General features: G+C 41.0%; 1 protein-coding gene across 2 annotated transcripts in view; it reads left to right on the top strand.

The window, feature by feature from the left end:
• The first annotated feature begins 3,878 nt into the window (after positions 1–3,878).
• The window catches only part of LOC119785095 (prospero homeobox protein 1-like), a 28,283-nt gene continuing 15,665 nt past the window's right edge, over positions 3,879–16,496 (top strand). The window contains exons 1-3 of one of the 2 annotated variants that reach the window (XM_038287501.1): positions 3,879–4,356; positions 6,785–8,824; positions 12,376–12,483. In XM_038287501.1, coding sequence (XP_038143429.1) covers positions 6,851–8,824; positions 12,376–12,483 — 2,082 coding nt within the window. In that variant the 5' untranslated portion in view covers positions 3,879–4,356; positions 6,785–6,850. Of the gene's footprint in view, positions 4,357–4,436; positions 4,580–6,784; positions 8,825–12,375; positions 12,484–16,496 lie in introns of those variants that run through there. The other variant, XM_038287502.1, reaches the window with a different exon arrangement.

Here is a 16,496-nt window from a genome sequence, read left to right as displayed (position 1 = left end):
TTTAGGATTGCTGATTACTTTTTACCCAGATAAACCATAGGGATTATTTTTGGGGGGGATTCCACTCTTATAGTTCATTTTGTCAGTGCAGAGTGCTGGCAGCAACCATTATTGTTTACTTTTACCTACATTGCTCTGTTGTTATCATCCACACTGCACACTGTGGCTCTGACTATCCAGTACTTCCTTTCATACTGGATTGATTAAATGTTTTCAACATTTTCTGTTTTAATCTAAATATTGAAATTGTAGGGTTCTTTATCGTCAAGGTGTTGGCAGGTTTTTATCCCCTTGAAAAGATGGTACAAGTGTCTGTAAAGAATCAGACTTGCTCATGTTTTTTTTTTTTTTTTGGTGCACGTGCTCTCATATTTCACTGTGAGGTTTTCTTTAGGCCATCTATTATAGTCTGTAGCGATGGCGAATGGCATTCATGCAAATAAAGCATATTTGAATGTGTAGTGTGTGTTCATTCAGAGGATGGCCATAAAAGAGGGCATAAAAAATGAACCCCCCCCCTCCCTTCTTTCTTTTTGTCACAACAACACAGATACACAAACAAGCATCCAAAATCACCACGACTTGCAGACTATAAAAAGAGAGATGTGGGTCGTAGGGGTCCACAATCCGCCAGTTACTTCTTTGAAGGTGAAAATAACATATATGTAAATTGGTGTTATTTCACTACAGCATCAAGATGAAATTGTTGGTTTTTAATTTATGTTCTGATCATGCAGGCCCATTTCAATAAGAACAAGTAGTCAAATCTCTTCTCCAGCATCCTTATAGTTGTTATGGATAACGAAAGCCGAATACATTAAGTCCCGGACACTAGGTCCAACAAGGACTTCAGACTCCTACTCACTTATTACACTCAAATCCTCTCCTCCTCCTCCTCTCTGTCCTGTCTCCTAAACCTTTTTATTCAGGGACCCGGAGACCTCTCCGGAACAAAACAGCTTTTAGCACAACCATCACTGTGTGTGCGTCTATGTTTGTGTGTGTTTCACTCTGCGTGTTTTATCTCACTGTTATTTCTCCGAAAACTGTCTCTCTGAAAAGAAATGGAGCTGTTGTATAGGAGCTCATCAAGTCATTATCTGATTAAGGTCATTTTTCTGAGAGATTGCTTCCTCTTCCAAATAATGTTCACTGAGTTTGCTTACAGTTTGGGAAACTGTTCTGAGGCTGCCAATAATAATAATAATAATAGTGAGTGGTTCAAACTCAATGGATGGATGGATGGATGGATGGATGGATGGATGGATGGATGGATGGATGGATGGATGGATGGATGGATGGATGGATGGATGGATGGATGGATGGATGGATAGATAGATAGATAGATAGATAGATAGATAGATAGATAGATAGATAGATAGATAGATAGATAGATAGATAGATAGATAGATAGATAGATAGATAGATAGATAGATAGATAGATAGATAGATAGATAGATAGATAGATAGATAGATAGATAGATAGATAGATAGATAGAAGAAATGAAAAAGGTAGTCCAGACTCCTTAAATTATTCACAAAAGGACCTTTAATTTAGCATTTATATGCTGCTAATCAGACACCAGTATTCTAAAAAGTAAAACATTGATTAATGAATGGAATTTCTTTTTTTTTTTTTTTTTTTATTTACTCTTTTGTTATTAATCTTCGGGTAAAGCCTTGGGAAAAATACCATAATAATAATAATAATAATAATAATAATAATAATAATAATAATAATAATAATAATAATAATAATAATAATAATAATAATAATAATAATAATAATAATAATAAAGAAGCATTTGATATCAATAATCTAGATTACTTTATATAAATGCATATTCTTCTGTACCACAGGCGTGTTTATTCCCACTCCAAATCTGATTTACATTAAGTTTATAGCACCTCTGGGGAAAATACTGTGTTCACGGCCTTCCCCCTTTGTGTCGACGCTGCTCTAATAAATATTGCTGTTAATTTACCCATCAGCGCGCAATGCCGCTGCGCATTATCAGTTTCAGTCATCGAGCTGTGTTGCGCTCAATCCAGAAACATGGGGGTGAGCTTGGATTAAACGCGCGGGTTTGATCCACCTGGAACGGGCCGCGATAAGAGCTGCCAGCCAGTGTTAAACCATCACGTTTCCTCTTCACCTCGCCCGAGTCTTTCCTTTTGCAAACAAGCGTTTCTTTAATGTCCCGGCCCTGTTTTTCCAGGCTGTGTGCGTATCGACGGCGCCCAGGGGAGCCAAAGGGCCAAATCTAGCCACAGACCTGTTTAGGGGAGCAAGGGGGCCGGGACACCTGCTTTGGAAAAGCCACTCCAGACACTAAACTTTTGCTGACTTTGTTGCATTTTGTTCGTCCTAAAAAAGAAAGAAAAAAACACATGCTTGCGACATGGAAAAGAGACTCGCCTTTTCCTTTTTGGCACCTGACAGACGGGTTTATGGAAAATAAGATTCCTCGTTAAGTGTTTCAGGATCCTGTTTGTGCAGAGAATAAAAAAATAGAGAGAATATCTGCAAATTAAAAGCAAAGAGAAGCGAACCACGTTCAATTCTTTATCATTGCGACTGTATAGTTTTAATAATAGTAAAAAATAATAATAATAGTAATGTTATACTTTGCTTATTCGTTTCCTAAATGTAGAAATTTAGATTTCTTAAATTAACTTAAAATGTAACGGTTGTAATCACCCCGAAATTGATTATCTTGTCAAATAAAATCGTTTGCACATTAAATCAGCAAAAACCGAGCAACAGTTTGTTAAAAAAAATCACCTGTTGTCAACGCCATGCTCCTTTTCCGGAGCGCACAGGGCGCACTGTAAATGTGGGCATCGAATTTAAAAAACATGAAGACCAAAGGACAGCAGCCGTCATCATGTCATAAATCTGAAGCGTCATATTTTTTTTTTCTACCGCGGATCAAATGTCCCTGTCAGCTGGGTTCGAGAGTTACAGGTGGAAAGATCAGAAATATCCAGATTTTATTAAACATATTTGGCAAACAGTATATTTTTGGGGGGTTAACTATTAAAACACTTTTGAAACTCTGCGCAGAGGGACATCTTGGTGCGCGGGTGTGTTAATCCTGGGCAGAACAAAAACGAGCAGAGCATCTTTATTTTAACTAATATTATATTTGTATTTATGTATGTATTTGTTTTGCAAAAAGAAGTTTGGTTCTCCTTTTATGTCGGTTTTCTGGGATCATCCAAATTCCAAAGCCAAAATATGTCAATCTGCTCACCTAACCTGCTTCTTCTTTAATCAATGCTCTCCTTTCTTTTTTTCTTGCAACCAATAGGAAAACTCAGCGCATAAAATATCTTTGCATGCCATCCTAACGCGCATCAGCCAGATTTGCATGTAAATTAATTCCTTATGATAAAACTTGTTAGAAATACCAGCGTAAAAAGAGAGACTTTGAAAAAATAAGGTTTGCGTAATTTCGGCATTCTGGTGCATAAAAATAACAAAAATTCAATAGAAACGGAAATGTAAGAACAATATTTAATTAATATTAGTATTTGGGGGAAAAAGGGAAAGGTATTTGTTTAAAGTGTTTTTACCCAATGCTATATTATAGGTATGGTTTTTTTAATCAATGTATTGAAAACCAAATAGTGAGAATTAAGCTGAATATAGACATTTTCTAAAATCTTTACAAAAAAAGATGATTTGCAGAATAAAAATGACCCAAACTTCTGTGTGTAAGCTACATAGTTTTAGCGCGTATCGACTCTTACTCCTATTTATGAAGAAACAGACAAACCATAAGTTGTATTTCCTTTTTTTTATTCCTCCCTCTCCCTCACTGTGGTGCGCGATCAAGTCCCGTTCCTCTGGTCAAGTTCAGCATGATGTTCCCCCGGCCCTCGCGGACGCTTCTTATTGGTAGACTGCAACAGTTACATCACGGCGCTCGTGACGCGTACGTCTTCCTGTTTCCTTCAGCCGCGTCTTAAAGTGAATCTTAGTGGCGGAGGAGCGCTCCAGCAGCATCCAGTCCTCCGCTCTGCATCCAGCGCGCCTCAGAGACGCACACACGCACCGCTTCTCTCCCTCTCTCTCCATCTCCCCTTCTCTCTCTCTCTTCTATTCTCTCAAGGTCTCTCACTCTTTCGATCACAGCAGAGGATAGAAGGAGAGACGGACGCGCAAGAGCCCGTTTTCCTGTTTTCTTTTGATTCTTTTGTATCTTTTAGTTCGCTTGTTTTACTTTATTCCTGCTCTTCCTTCCCTCAAATACTGTTCCATCCTTTCCACAAAACAGTCCGTGGCGCTTTTCTCCCCTTCACCACCGCAAGAGTTCAGGTTGTATCCCCAAAAAATCTTCATCTGGACTGGTGAGTAACAGCTCTCTTCCTTTACTTGCTCACATATGAAAGCCATTAAGCATCGTTTATTCCGCCGATCGCCAGCGGAGCGCATAGGTGCGATAATAAAGGTTAGATCTGTGTGCATGAGGGTTGCGTGAGCAGTCAGTGTTTTTTGGCGAGGATGATTTGCGAACGGTAGCCCAGCCTTCCTCATCAAAGCAGAGATTAAGTTGATTTGCAACTCTGCAAAGTAAGTTTTAGAAGCTTTTTTTTTTTTTTTTTTTTTTTTGTCTATTTCTTTTTAATTTGATTTTTTTTTTAAACAACTAGTGACAAAGACTCGGATCCAGACTTCTTGCCTGTTAAAATAATCTCTTTGTTCAGTTGGGTATATCTTTTGCTGCAGCTTCATTATCTTCAATATTTGTTTAGGACTCTTTGCGCAGGCCATGCGGCGTCTTTTTCTATTACTTAGATTTGTTTTCTATCTTCTATGACGTTAAATATGATGAGAAACAGATTTGGAGAAACTGTGCGCAACTATCTTGACTTTCAAAGAGCAAAATTGTTCCTTGTTATATAGAACCAGTGTTATTGCCATTTCGATTTAACTCAAATAACCAGGTTCTCTGTTTGTTTTTTCAACTTGGAAGTGTATTTGTTCACTTACTTTTTTTTTTTTTTTTTTTTTTTTGTGGAGACATAAAATTGTTAGGGAAGAAAAGGTTTTCTAACATATCCAATCAAAGTCCATATTTACTCTCTATGCCAGCGAGATAGAAATCAAAAGAGAGAGGCAATGTAGGACAGGTGCTCCAACACAAGAAAAAAGACAGGTGCTGGTGACTCTTTCAAGCTCTTTGTTAAGATCCCGAGGCAGTCCAGTCAGGTTTAAAGCCTAGATGTATTGCTTCTCCTAAAGGCTGCTTTAAATGGCTTACAGAACATAATCCCTACCCATTTGTCAAATGATTTTATTTAAAATACTTGTAAAATGAGTCATTTTTCAGCAAATGATACTCTGAGTGCGGATTCTCTTTAAGAAATTAAGGGTATTAATGCCTACTTGTTACAGAAAACATTAAAGCAAACAGCAGTGACTGGGTTATGGGGTGTGAATCAGTTAAATGCAATTCCAATGTGTCTTTTAAAAATTGCTTAAAGTCAAGGTATTACGAAAACTATTGTGCAAAAATCACTGTTTCTTCAAGAAAATCCATTTTTAAAACTTAAATTGTTTTAAAATAGATTTTGAAACTTAAAAAGTGAACAATGAAGACAGTGTAACACTGTCTCTTTAATTTTCCCAGTATTTTGTGCTTCTTTGAAAACCCTTTAAAATAAGCTTAAACCATGAAAACAATTAATAAAAAATCACGAGATGGATTTTGTTTTAATAGCTGTTAAATGATAAGAATACATGTAAGCTCCTGCCGTTTTAACATTATCGGGATAATAGTAAAATGTTTAAATTTACACAATTTAACTTTCAGATTTTACTTTTACATTTTCATGCACATTAAATATCCTTGAATTGTTTCTTTGAAATTAAGTCTAGAAACATCTGATGGGTCTCTGACTAAGACTGCCACCGCTGCTTACATAGCATTATTCGTGCAGACCTGTACTGACAAAACGTTTTGCTTTCAGAGGGGCATTAGGGTTTTTGTAAGAGCGCTTTAAGTTGCTCTTTGCCAGAGTTGACCTGCACGACCTATTCATTTGAGCAGAATTAACTGCCCTTGCCAGATGAAAAGACAAACAAAAAACACAGAAGTGAGCTCACGCTGGCACCTAAATCAATAGGTCTATTTTGTGTTTCTTTTTTGTGTCATTCTCCCTATTGAGTAAGATATGATGGTAATATTGATCAGAGTGAACACAGGACTTGTTTTTAAAACTTACACAATATCAAGGAACGATTGAAAATAATTTCTTAAAGCTGATTGAGCTCATTTCATCAGTACTAAGGTGTCTTCATGTGTACGGTGTGTTTCTCCTCTGTGAATGCAATTTATAAAAACAATCTCAACCGTATTTTCTTACTATTTGATTTTGTGAGCTTCTGCCTTCTATGTGGGCTACACTGCACAATCATGGAAATGAGGACAAGTTCTTAAGTAATTAACATAATTTTATGCAGCTTTGTATTCCGTGGGAACTGGTTCATTGTCGCACAGCATGTAACAGGGGACAGGATAATATGTAGGACTTTGCCCTGGAATGTTGAGCCAAAGCCTCAGTCTGACTCTGCCTGATTAATGTAATCAATGTTTAAAGGTGTAAACATATTATTGCTTAATTTTATGAAAGCATTTGTATATTTTATCGAGATTTGAATGTTTTAGATTGTGAGGAGCCAAATTAGTTTTGTTACTGATATAGAGAGTAAAGCCAGGGAGAGATTTCAGTTAATTTATTTAAGTTTATTTATTTATTTTATTCCCCTGTTTAGATACTCAGAGGCTTTGACCCTAGAGGACTGGGTTTGTGGGATATGGCCCAATAGCAGCAGCCCGTGATGCCGGACCATGACAGCGACTCCCTCCTGAACAGACAGACCAAGCGAAGACGAGTGGACATTGGTGTCAAGAGGACAGTGGGTAGCACAGCCTCTTCCACATCAGCAGTAACTACCGATAACATCGCTCGCGCCAAAGCAGCAATTTTTAGTGCCATGAACTCTCTGAGCTCCCATTCTCACCACGGATCAGACAACGACTCCATGGAGTGCTCTGTAGTGCAGCCACATGGTGGGCCTGGCGTTGTGTCAGCCAGCGATAGTGAGTCCAAATCAAATGTTCTTCGAAAGCTACTGAAGAGGGCCAACTCATATGAGGATGCCATGATGCCCTTCCCTGGCACCACCATTATCTCTCAGCTTCTCAAGAATAACATTGCAAAAAATGGAGGAGGGCCTGAGAGAGGAGATAGAGGAGATAGGGGGGATAGGGTCGACTCAGGCTTCCCCGGATCAGGGCTCTCTAATGCTAGCTCTGATGCCCCGCAGGAAGATGCATGCAGTAACTCCTCCCAGGACAGCACCCCTCAAGAGTGCTTGTCACCATTTGGTCGCCCTCCTGGCCTTGCCACCTTTGACATTGAACGTCTCAATGATGAGCACCTCCGTGCCAAACGGGCCCGTGTAGAGAACATTATACGTGGAATGAGCCACTCACCAAGTGTGGTGGTGCCTGCTGCTTCCCGTCATGAGCGAGATCATGAGATGGATGGAGAGCGGGATCTGGAACTGGATTGTCCACCTCCTCAGTCCCAACAACAAGCCCCAAGCAGTCCACGGGGAGGGGAAATGTGCAGCAGCCGAGAGAACAAGCGCAAACAACGGCTGCCTCAGCAGCAACAGCAAAGCTTCACTCAGTTGGTGTGTCAGAGAAAAGAACAGAAACAGGAGGAGCGACGGCAACTCAAGCTGCAGCTGGAGGACATGCAAAAGCAACTACGGCAACTCCAGGAGAAGTTCTTTCAGATCTATGACTCCACTGATGACTCAGAGCACACTGACCTTCACAACGACATAGGAAACATGTCGGAGGACAGCCCAGGCAGGTCGGACACCGGTGGAGATGAACGGGGTGGAGATGATTTACGTTCTGACAATGAGATGGCTGATTTGGACCCAGGCCATTTCCTTGACAGGGCACGGGCTTTGCTTCAAGAGCAGGCCCTATTGGCCGACAGTGAGAAGCCAAGAAGAGATGGGCTTGGCCGAAACAAAGGACAGGGAGGTCCAGGCTCCTCCATGCATGCTGAAGGTAAACAGCTAGCAGAAACACTGAAGCAAGAGCTCAACTCAGCCATGACCCAGGTGGTTGACACAGTTGTAAAGGTATTTGCTAAACCTCCTCGTCCTACTCCTCAGCAGGCCTTCCCTTCACTTTCTATTCCCCCTGAAAGATTTCCTGCTGCTGTCAATGGAGACAACCCAAACTTCCACACCGCCAACCAGAGGCTTCAGTGCTTCGGTGATGTCATCATTCCTAATCCACTAGACTCCTTTGCTAGCATGTCTGGTATTCCAGGTACCACCCATGACCAAACCGAGGCACTGCCCTTAGTAGTACGTAAGACACCTAGTGAGCACCACCATCAGTCTTCAGCCGTGGGTGCCCATGGTGGTAACCACCATCCAGCTCTCCATCCATCATCTCTCTCTGCCTCGATGGGCTTCAGCCCCCCCTCCTTTCGACATCCCTTTCCTCTGCCACTCATGGGCTACCCTTTCCAGACTCCCATTGGCCCACCCACAGCTTATCCCGGCAAGGACCATACTTCACCAGACTCCATGGACCTGCCCAGGGAAACGACCGGTTTGAGAACAAAGATGTCATCAGGTCACCACCTGGGGCACCACCATCGCTCTTGTTCACCAGCACACCCTGGCAGCACAGCTGAGAGTCTCTCCTTATCCCTGATCAAGTCAGAGTGCAGTGACCTCCAGGACATGGCTGACATCTCACCTTACTCAGGCAGCAATGTATCCTTTAAAAAAAAAAGACACAGGTGGGATGGTGATTTCTCATAATTGTGAAAGCCAAAGCTAAATTAATAATGAAAAGTGCATTTTTTATTCTGAAATAGGTTTCACTTGTTTAAATAAGGAGAATCTGATCTCAGGTAAGGGTAGTCCTCGGGGACCTACAAAAACCAATGTGTCTGATACACAAAGTGTTAAAAATCAAATCCTTTTGATTCTGTTTGAAACCGGCCTAAGAAACTGAGAATTTGTTGATGAATCACTTTTCCTCCCACCACTGTTCTCTTCTCCATTGTTGTATTTATTTTTATACTCATACCTCTTCCTTCTCGCAGCACCGCACCAGCCTTTTCTTCCATCTTCAAACCTAAGTGCTTTAAAAGCTTTCTTTTGGTACAAAACTTTCTTGAAGGAAATGTGATTCACCCATTTCCCTTTTAAAAAGAAATGGCTTTAACAGATAAAGAAGGAGGTGACAATTTGAAACTTGGCACATAAGGGGATAGTATAGCCTACAGTATAGTTTAACCCCTGTTTGCCCTGATGCTGCCCTGCAGATAAAGGGGCTATCCCCCTGTGGGAGGCTCAAATTGAATCCCCTGTGGACATGGGACTAATAGATTAAACAGTTATGTTCAGTCCCCTCTCTGTTACCCATATACCTCCTTGGTACCTTAGCCTTCAACACCCACTAACCCTTATGAAAGTTTGATTCGTCTCACACCAGCTAGCCTAAGAGGGCTTTGTCTTCAAGTCATTAACATTAATTGCAGACTTAAGAAATAATCCTACAGCTCTTTGCTTGCTGGATATATATTAGTTATGTAGTAACATGTTGTTTCTGCCTTTATATCTACCTGAATGCTTGGTCTTTGTGTGTCTCTCTTGTGTGTGTGTGTCACTAAAGGTTTGCCTGAGGAATTGGGGGAAAGATGTATATTTATGATTGCTTGTGTTCTCTCTTGTGTTCATCTTATCATCCATCGCTGTTGTAAAAAGCCCACAATCATTGTCGTTTCTTTTCTCTTTTTTTCATTTCATAAAGATCTGTCAACAGCCCGGGGGGGCCTTTAGCTGTTGCTTGGCAGCCAAATACTTCTTTTTTTGTTTTCAGTCCCCGCAAAAAAACAAAAAAAAAACCTCCCTCCTCTCCGTCTTTTCTTTGAAGCGGACGTTAACAGGTGTTTGCAGCGAGCTGTTTATCTTTCATTACCTCGCCTTGTCTTGTCTTCTGACCCAAGGGTGAACGCTTTCCAGAGATCCATAATCCTTTGCTTCTACAGGCTCCCGATGGAGGGATGAAAAGGAAAATAAGGAAGAGAGGCATGCATTGACTGAGAGAAAGTAGAAAATAATCAAACAATAACCGCATATACCAGATGCTGTGGCTTTCATTGTAGCACTTATAAATTCAGGGTAGTAACAGATGTAGTTCATAGTGGAATAAACAGAGAAAACAACATGTCAACAGTTTTATTGGTTTTATTTTTGGCTCTCATAATTAATATTTCACTGAAAAGTTTAGTGTTTTTTTAGAGATGTCGTTTATAAATATACACATATATACATCGGATGTCAGAGACAGCTTGTCAGACATTTAGTGAGGTGCGTTTCAAGTTCACCGGCATTTTGGAGCAGATGGTTGTTATCTTTTATCACATTTGTTCTGAGTCCGAATCCAAATTTTCTTGTCCTTATACCTGGAATTAGGAAGTGTGGCACGTATTTTCCCTTCTCATGACTTTGGGCTTTGGGGAAGTGATGTGAGAATGATGATATCTTGTCAGATGTGGCAAGCGAACAGTAGGCCAGCTGGTGTGAGCGCACCATCATGACAAAATAATGGCCTTGCACACCACCCCGAAGTCCAATCACAATTACATTTGCAAGCTGTGAGTGAATTGGGAATGAAAATGTCTAATCAGGAAGTATGAGGCTTTTTAATTGGTAGTTGAAGAGAGATGATATTCAGCTGAAGGCTGAGGAAGTGAAATATCAGTACCCAATATGGGGAAGTGTTTCTTATCCTAATTGAAAAACATAAACAAATTAGCTTAAGTATAAGCACACCTACCCTTAAAGATAATGCTCTTTTTCTCTTGCTTTCCTTTTTTTCCTTCTTTATTCCCCTATCTAAGAATCCATTGTATCCTCTCGGCTTGAAGCAGATGGTGTAGTTTGGAAAGTGAAGTGCTCGTCTTTTGGCCAGACCTGACTGAGTAACACCAGCCTGCCAGGGTTTCCCCCACAAGACCCTTGCTACTTTCTGTCCCCCTCTCTCTTGAATCAGACAAAGTAGACGGGGTCTTTAAGGAGCCAGAGCCCAGCATGATTTAGAATTTGCTGGCTCTGCTCTGTAGCCCAAAGGCCAAGGGCAATCCAATCTAGCAGCTGATGCCTTCTTCCCTCTCTTTAGCCACAGATACATCTGGACACTTGACTGACTTTAATGGTGACAGCCCAATCTGTACATCAGAAAGCCACTCAAGTGTAAAAAGTCTATAAAAACTTAGTGTGGCTCATTCTAACTTGCTTCAAGTCATCAATAACCTTGATATTGAACCGGTTTTTAACATGTGCCCAGCCATACCCCTTCCCTTTTCATAGTCTTATCCTCCAGATTAGAATTATCAGATGTATTATACAGCCCTTAATTCGCCATGGAAATGGCTTGGTCTATTTAGAGGCGCAGATGTGTTCCACTCTTCCCATCACTGACCGAGTCCAAAGCCACAGTGCCTCTCTTCTTCTTCTCCTCCTCCTTTTCTTTTGCTCCTCCAAGGCTTTGGCAGCGGCTGAGAGGCTTGGGGGGCTAGGGGTGGAGCAGAGGGAGGAGGAGGGGGGAGGTAATTGAAGGCTGGAATCATGCTATCCCTCAAGGTGCCCCTAACAGCCTATCTCCATCCTTTTTACTGTTCAGTCCAGGGGATCCATTAGGAAGACACAGTCTTCTGACATATATTTGAATATGTAAGTGTGAGAAGGTTTTTCATGTTGCCCGGAATGGCATTTGGGATCTCCTAGACCTTATTTTGTCACTGAAGTGGCCAGCAGCAGACAGTCATATTCAGGCTTGGCATGTGTTATCGCCAAGCCATTAGGCCTTCTTGCCCGCCACTGGCGTTAACTGCTGTCTTTGTCTGTGATATGCAAATTTCTCCCTTTTTTCTTCCTCCTTTTTTTGGAGGAGGTTAGTGCAGGGTTTAGGCAAAGGTGTTTGCTTGCTTTGACAGTGAAATGAGTCTCCTTATGTAAAAGCAAGTGCTGTACTGCTTTATTTACCGTGACGCTCTCACACCTGAAATGGCTGATGCTAATTTCAAGCAAATGGTTTTGCTTCAGTGCTCTGTCTTCAGCTCGCCACATCCAGCCCTGGTTCAAGCTTCTGAGAATATGTGGTTATACTTCATTCAAATGCACAATTCAAACTTATTCTGAGTCATTAGTGATTTAAAACAGTATGTGCAATGTACCCATGTTTGCTTGATCTTGAAGTTGAAGTTTTGGGCCTTCACAAAATTGTTAATCTCCTTAACAGCAGCTCTTTCCAGATCCAGGAGGGCCTTTCCCCTAATCATCTCAAGAAGGCCAAGCTAATGTTTTTCTACACCCGCTACCCAAGCTCTAACATGCTAAAGATGTTTTTCTCTGATGTTAAGGTAAGTCTTCAATGGCTCTTCTTTTCTTGTGTTCTCATACCTATTTGTTATAACGTTTTCCCATTTAGGTTTGTAAGCAGTGCATTGCAAAAGTATTGCATTGCAAAAATATTTTTTAGACAATCTTTAGCATGTATGTTGGATTTTTTTATGCGATAGACCTAAAACACATTTTGCCATTTTTCTCAGTCAAAATGGACACATCTCTTTACCGGTTCTTTATCAGTTTAGGTCTGGACTTTGACTGGATCATTCTAATGCATGATTATTGTTTGATATAATCAAATCAATTAACTAGCCACGCATTCATTTTTTTCTCATCTAACCAGAACAGCTTATTTTAAATAGTCGTTCTCTGCTCTACTTGCTTGTGGTCTTTCTTATTGTCCTCTTGACCGTAACAACTATTAGCTCTTGTGCTTTGGCTGCTACTTTGATTTAAAGCTCTCAGGTCAGTTAAGGTTCTTGATCATGTGTTGATAGGATTGTGCCAGTTGTGCCGTACTCTTTCTATTGAGATGAAGTGAACAGTGAGATATCAAATGATTTCAGAAGCCAGTTCATTGCTACAGTGTTTTCTTAGGTGGCTTAGTCCCTAAAAAGTCATTAAGGTTTGCGACAGTAGCATGAAAGTAAGGGTACAAATGTTAAGGAGTAGGGAGATGTTTCAAGCACAATGTTTGGAAAAAACAAGCATTTTTAACTTCTGTCATAGCTGTTGCTCCGTCTTTTGCTTAATTTCCTCCTCATAGTATCTCTTTGCACCTGACCAAAAAAGGGAAGTTGGTTTTATAAAAGGTGATGTGCCCGCCTCAGTTACAACGAACAATGTATACTTGTGTCTTGAAACGATATGCTTTTTCTCTACCTTGTGGGTTTATGCAAAAGACTAAAGAAGAGGAAGTTGAATAGGTCTGCACAGTGGAGCTGGAGAGCCACTGAGTTCTCCAAAGGTGACGAGAAGGATGAGTAATGGAGGAACAGAGAGGGCTGAGAGGAGGTCGGAGGGCGTAGATAGTGGCTCTCAGAGCAGGTGTATCCAGGAGGGTTTGATAAAAAGACAAAAAAGGGAGGGGTGTAGGGGAAAGAGCTGGTTTAGGGCCATGGCAAGGATGCACATAAGTCCTGCTGGGAGTTTAATGATGGAAAATTTGAAAAACAAAGCACTTTATGTGAGCTGAAGAGGAAAACAAGAAAAACAACACAATAGCTGTTGTATCATGGGTGATGACGAGTTTATGCTGTTGATTCTGTTTGTGTTTGTGTCCCTGCCTCTTTTGGACCTTGATCGTGAGTAAACACTGTGACAGATCCAGGCCATCTTATTCAAATCTGAATATAAAGGCGTTCTTTCCTACCAGCTGCCCTTCGCATGTATGCCTTCACTAAAAGCCACGACTGTGAGCTCATAGTCTTGTCAGAGAATTTTTTTGGACAGCAAGTCTTGACGCTGATGCTTTCTCTCTTAATTATCAATATAATATCCTAAAACTTATGTTAGAAATTTTCATAATAAGAACAAGGATTAGGCATTCCCATGAAGGTCTCCTCATCGTGAATAGAAATCTAATTAAGGTCAAGATATTTAAGGGATTAGGTGCCACATTAGTTTGTTTTTGTTCTCTGTAAATGACAATGGATTCAGACTTTAAATAAGTGTATGGGAATGGGGCTGTCTAATTAGATTCAGCCCAAACAGCCTCTCAGCGAGAGCTTGTCGTCAAACAAAAGTCTTTTAAGGTTAATCTGCTCTTCACTAATCAGGTCTGGACCTGTGAGGCACTGGAGCCTGTTGTTCATCTTTATTAAGCTTCTTTTAAGACATTTTTTTTCTGAGGGTTTCTGAAATGTTTTGACAGATTTTACTTAATACCCTTATTGGTGTCACTAATGACAGCTTATATGATCCAAGTGGCTTTAAGACATCTCTTTGTTATAGGAGATAAGGTTTTGAGAAGAGGTCAACAGATCAAGAAGCAGATTAAAATAATTTAGTCAATTTAATGATTCGTCTGAGGTTGGTTGCTTTGACATGTTTCTACAGAACAAACAATAAACAACCTGCTTTATATATGTTATGTTGATCTTTATTTTATAAGGAGTATATATCATATGGCAATGAAAAAATGTTTTTTGATAAAAAAGCTGAAAGGTTTGGAAGATAATGAATGAATACGATATGATACAGTATAAATGACTGAGCTGATTTCAGTATTCAATCTAATAATTATCAATCAGAGTTCATCTATTGGATATTGTATTCCATTTGGCGGCTTTTATCAACAGGAATACCTCAATTTAATATTTCAGTGTTTATTTGCTGATTACGATATCACAGTTAATTGAGGCAAAATTGGCCAATCAGTTTGCGTACTTTTATTCTGCTGCTTTTACCAACCAGCCTCTGTGTTTGGGCCAGTCATGTGCTGTAGTGCTGCAAACATCAGGGGGGGGTTTGCATTTCTGTCTGTCATTCCTTCCCTTTTCTTTTTTTTTTGCTGATGGTATGGCACGGTATGTGCGCCTCGGCGGGGCCGGTGGCTGGAAAGAAAAGCCAGCGGCTTGATTTTGAGTCACAGCAGCAGCAGTAACAAAAGCCCGCTTTCCAGGGCCGCTTTTTGTGTGCAGTCAGCCAATAGACAGCCCCAGATTATCTCCCACAATTCACTCCTGCGAAAACAGGAAATGTTGGAAAGCCCTGATGACTGTGAGGGGGCTTATATGACAGAGGGTGAGTGAGAGAAAGAGACAGAGAGGGAGGCCCATGCAGGCTTCTGTGTCTTTCTATCCTCCTCCCTGGTCTTTCTGGATGCAGCTGAGCGCTCTGAGGTCATCTGTATGTTTTCTGATCCACTGTTGAGAAAGCGTTTGCTTTTTATCCAAACGCCTTTCAGCCAAAACTCACTGCAAAAAAGAACAACAGCGTACAAATTTGACCAAACCTAATAATGAGAGGAGAATACACCTGAGCACTTTCTGCAGGCGACTATAGCTTAGACAGAAAATATCTCTTTTATTTATCTATTTTAGACTTAAGAATCAGCAGAACATATGCATGTGAGTGTGTGTGCATGCCATTTTCTATCTTATGCTGTTAGCACTAAGTGCTGACCTTTCACAGGCTCTTGAGTGTGAGTGTGAGAAACACAATTTCACTGTCTCTCCTGCTCTCTCTCATGGCCACACACACACACACTTGTATGCTTAAGCACAGTGTATCAGATCAAACACACACTTTCCTCTCTGTGTCTCATGTCTGTGCTGGCTGACCCCTGCCAGCTCTGATTAAGGAGCTGCAGTGATGTGCTCCTTTGAAAAGATTCCCTCCTTTTACAGCAAACACACCGGTCTTTAGCTGGTATCGGTGGGGGTCTCTGTGCCCCGAACAGGAACTTAATGAACCAAAAACAGCAGTAACAGAAACCTACCAAATTAAATCTCTGAGTGTGAGGAGGGCAGTTAGTGTGTCTGCAGTGCAATTTAGTGTATTTACCAGCACTAACAGCTGCACAGGCAGCCATACATCTTCTCTAAACCTGCCAGCATAATAAAGTAATTTTTGTCTAAAGTGAAAAATGCATTCAGTCACTCTGCTGCAGTGACACCAAAGGTCAGGCACATGAGCGATGGGAACTTTCCCTAGCTGTCATCTCACTACATTGCCCAGACCTGCATGTGCCCAGAAGCATGTAAGCACACATGTATGAATATGTATTCAAATGCAGCAAGGGCCAATGTTACACACAAGAACACAGAAGGTTTTGTAGCGTCTCTATACGCTGTGTCCCACTCCGACTGTCTGCCAGTTTTTCAGCTGTGTGTTTAAGAATAACTCAGACTGCTAAAGTATTTGTAAGTGTCAGTGGTTTGTTTGTTTGATGCTCAGATGTCATGACCCTGGCTTGCTGACTGCTCACGTTCCGACCCCCTCACCACCTGCAAACACCACCGTCGTTACCACCATTGTTCAACGGCGCTGACCTGCACCCATCCCACCCCCGTCCTCTCTTTTC

The sequence above is a fragment of the Cyprinodon tularosa genome, unplaced genomic scaffold, assembly GCF_016077235.1.
Source record: "Cyprinodon tularosa strain WSP-4 unplaced genomic scaffold, ASM1607723v1 ctg24, whole genome shotgun sequence".
Classification (NCBI taxonomy): domain Eukaryota; kingdom Metazoa; phylum Chordata; class Actinopteri; order Cyprinodontiformes; family Cyprinodontidae; genus Cyprinodon; species Cyprinodon tularosa.
The sequence above is the reverse complement of the archived record's forward strand: the minus strand, read 5'-3'. Positions and strand labels throughout refer to the sequence as shown.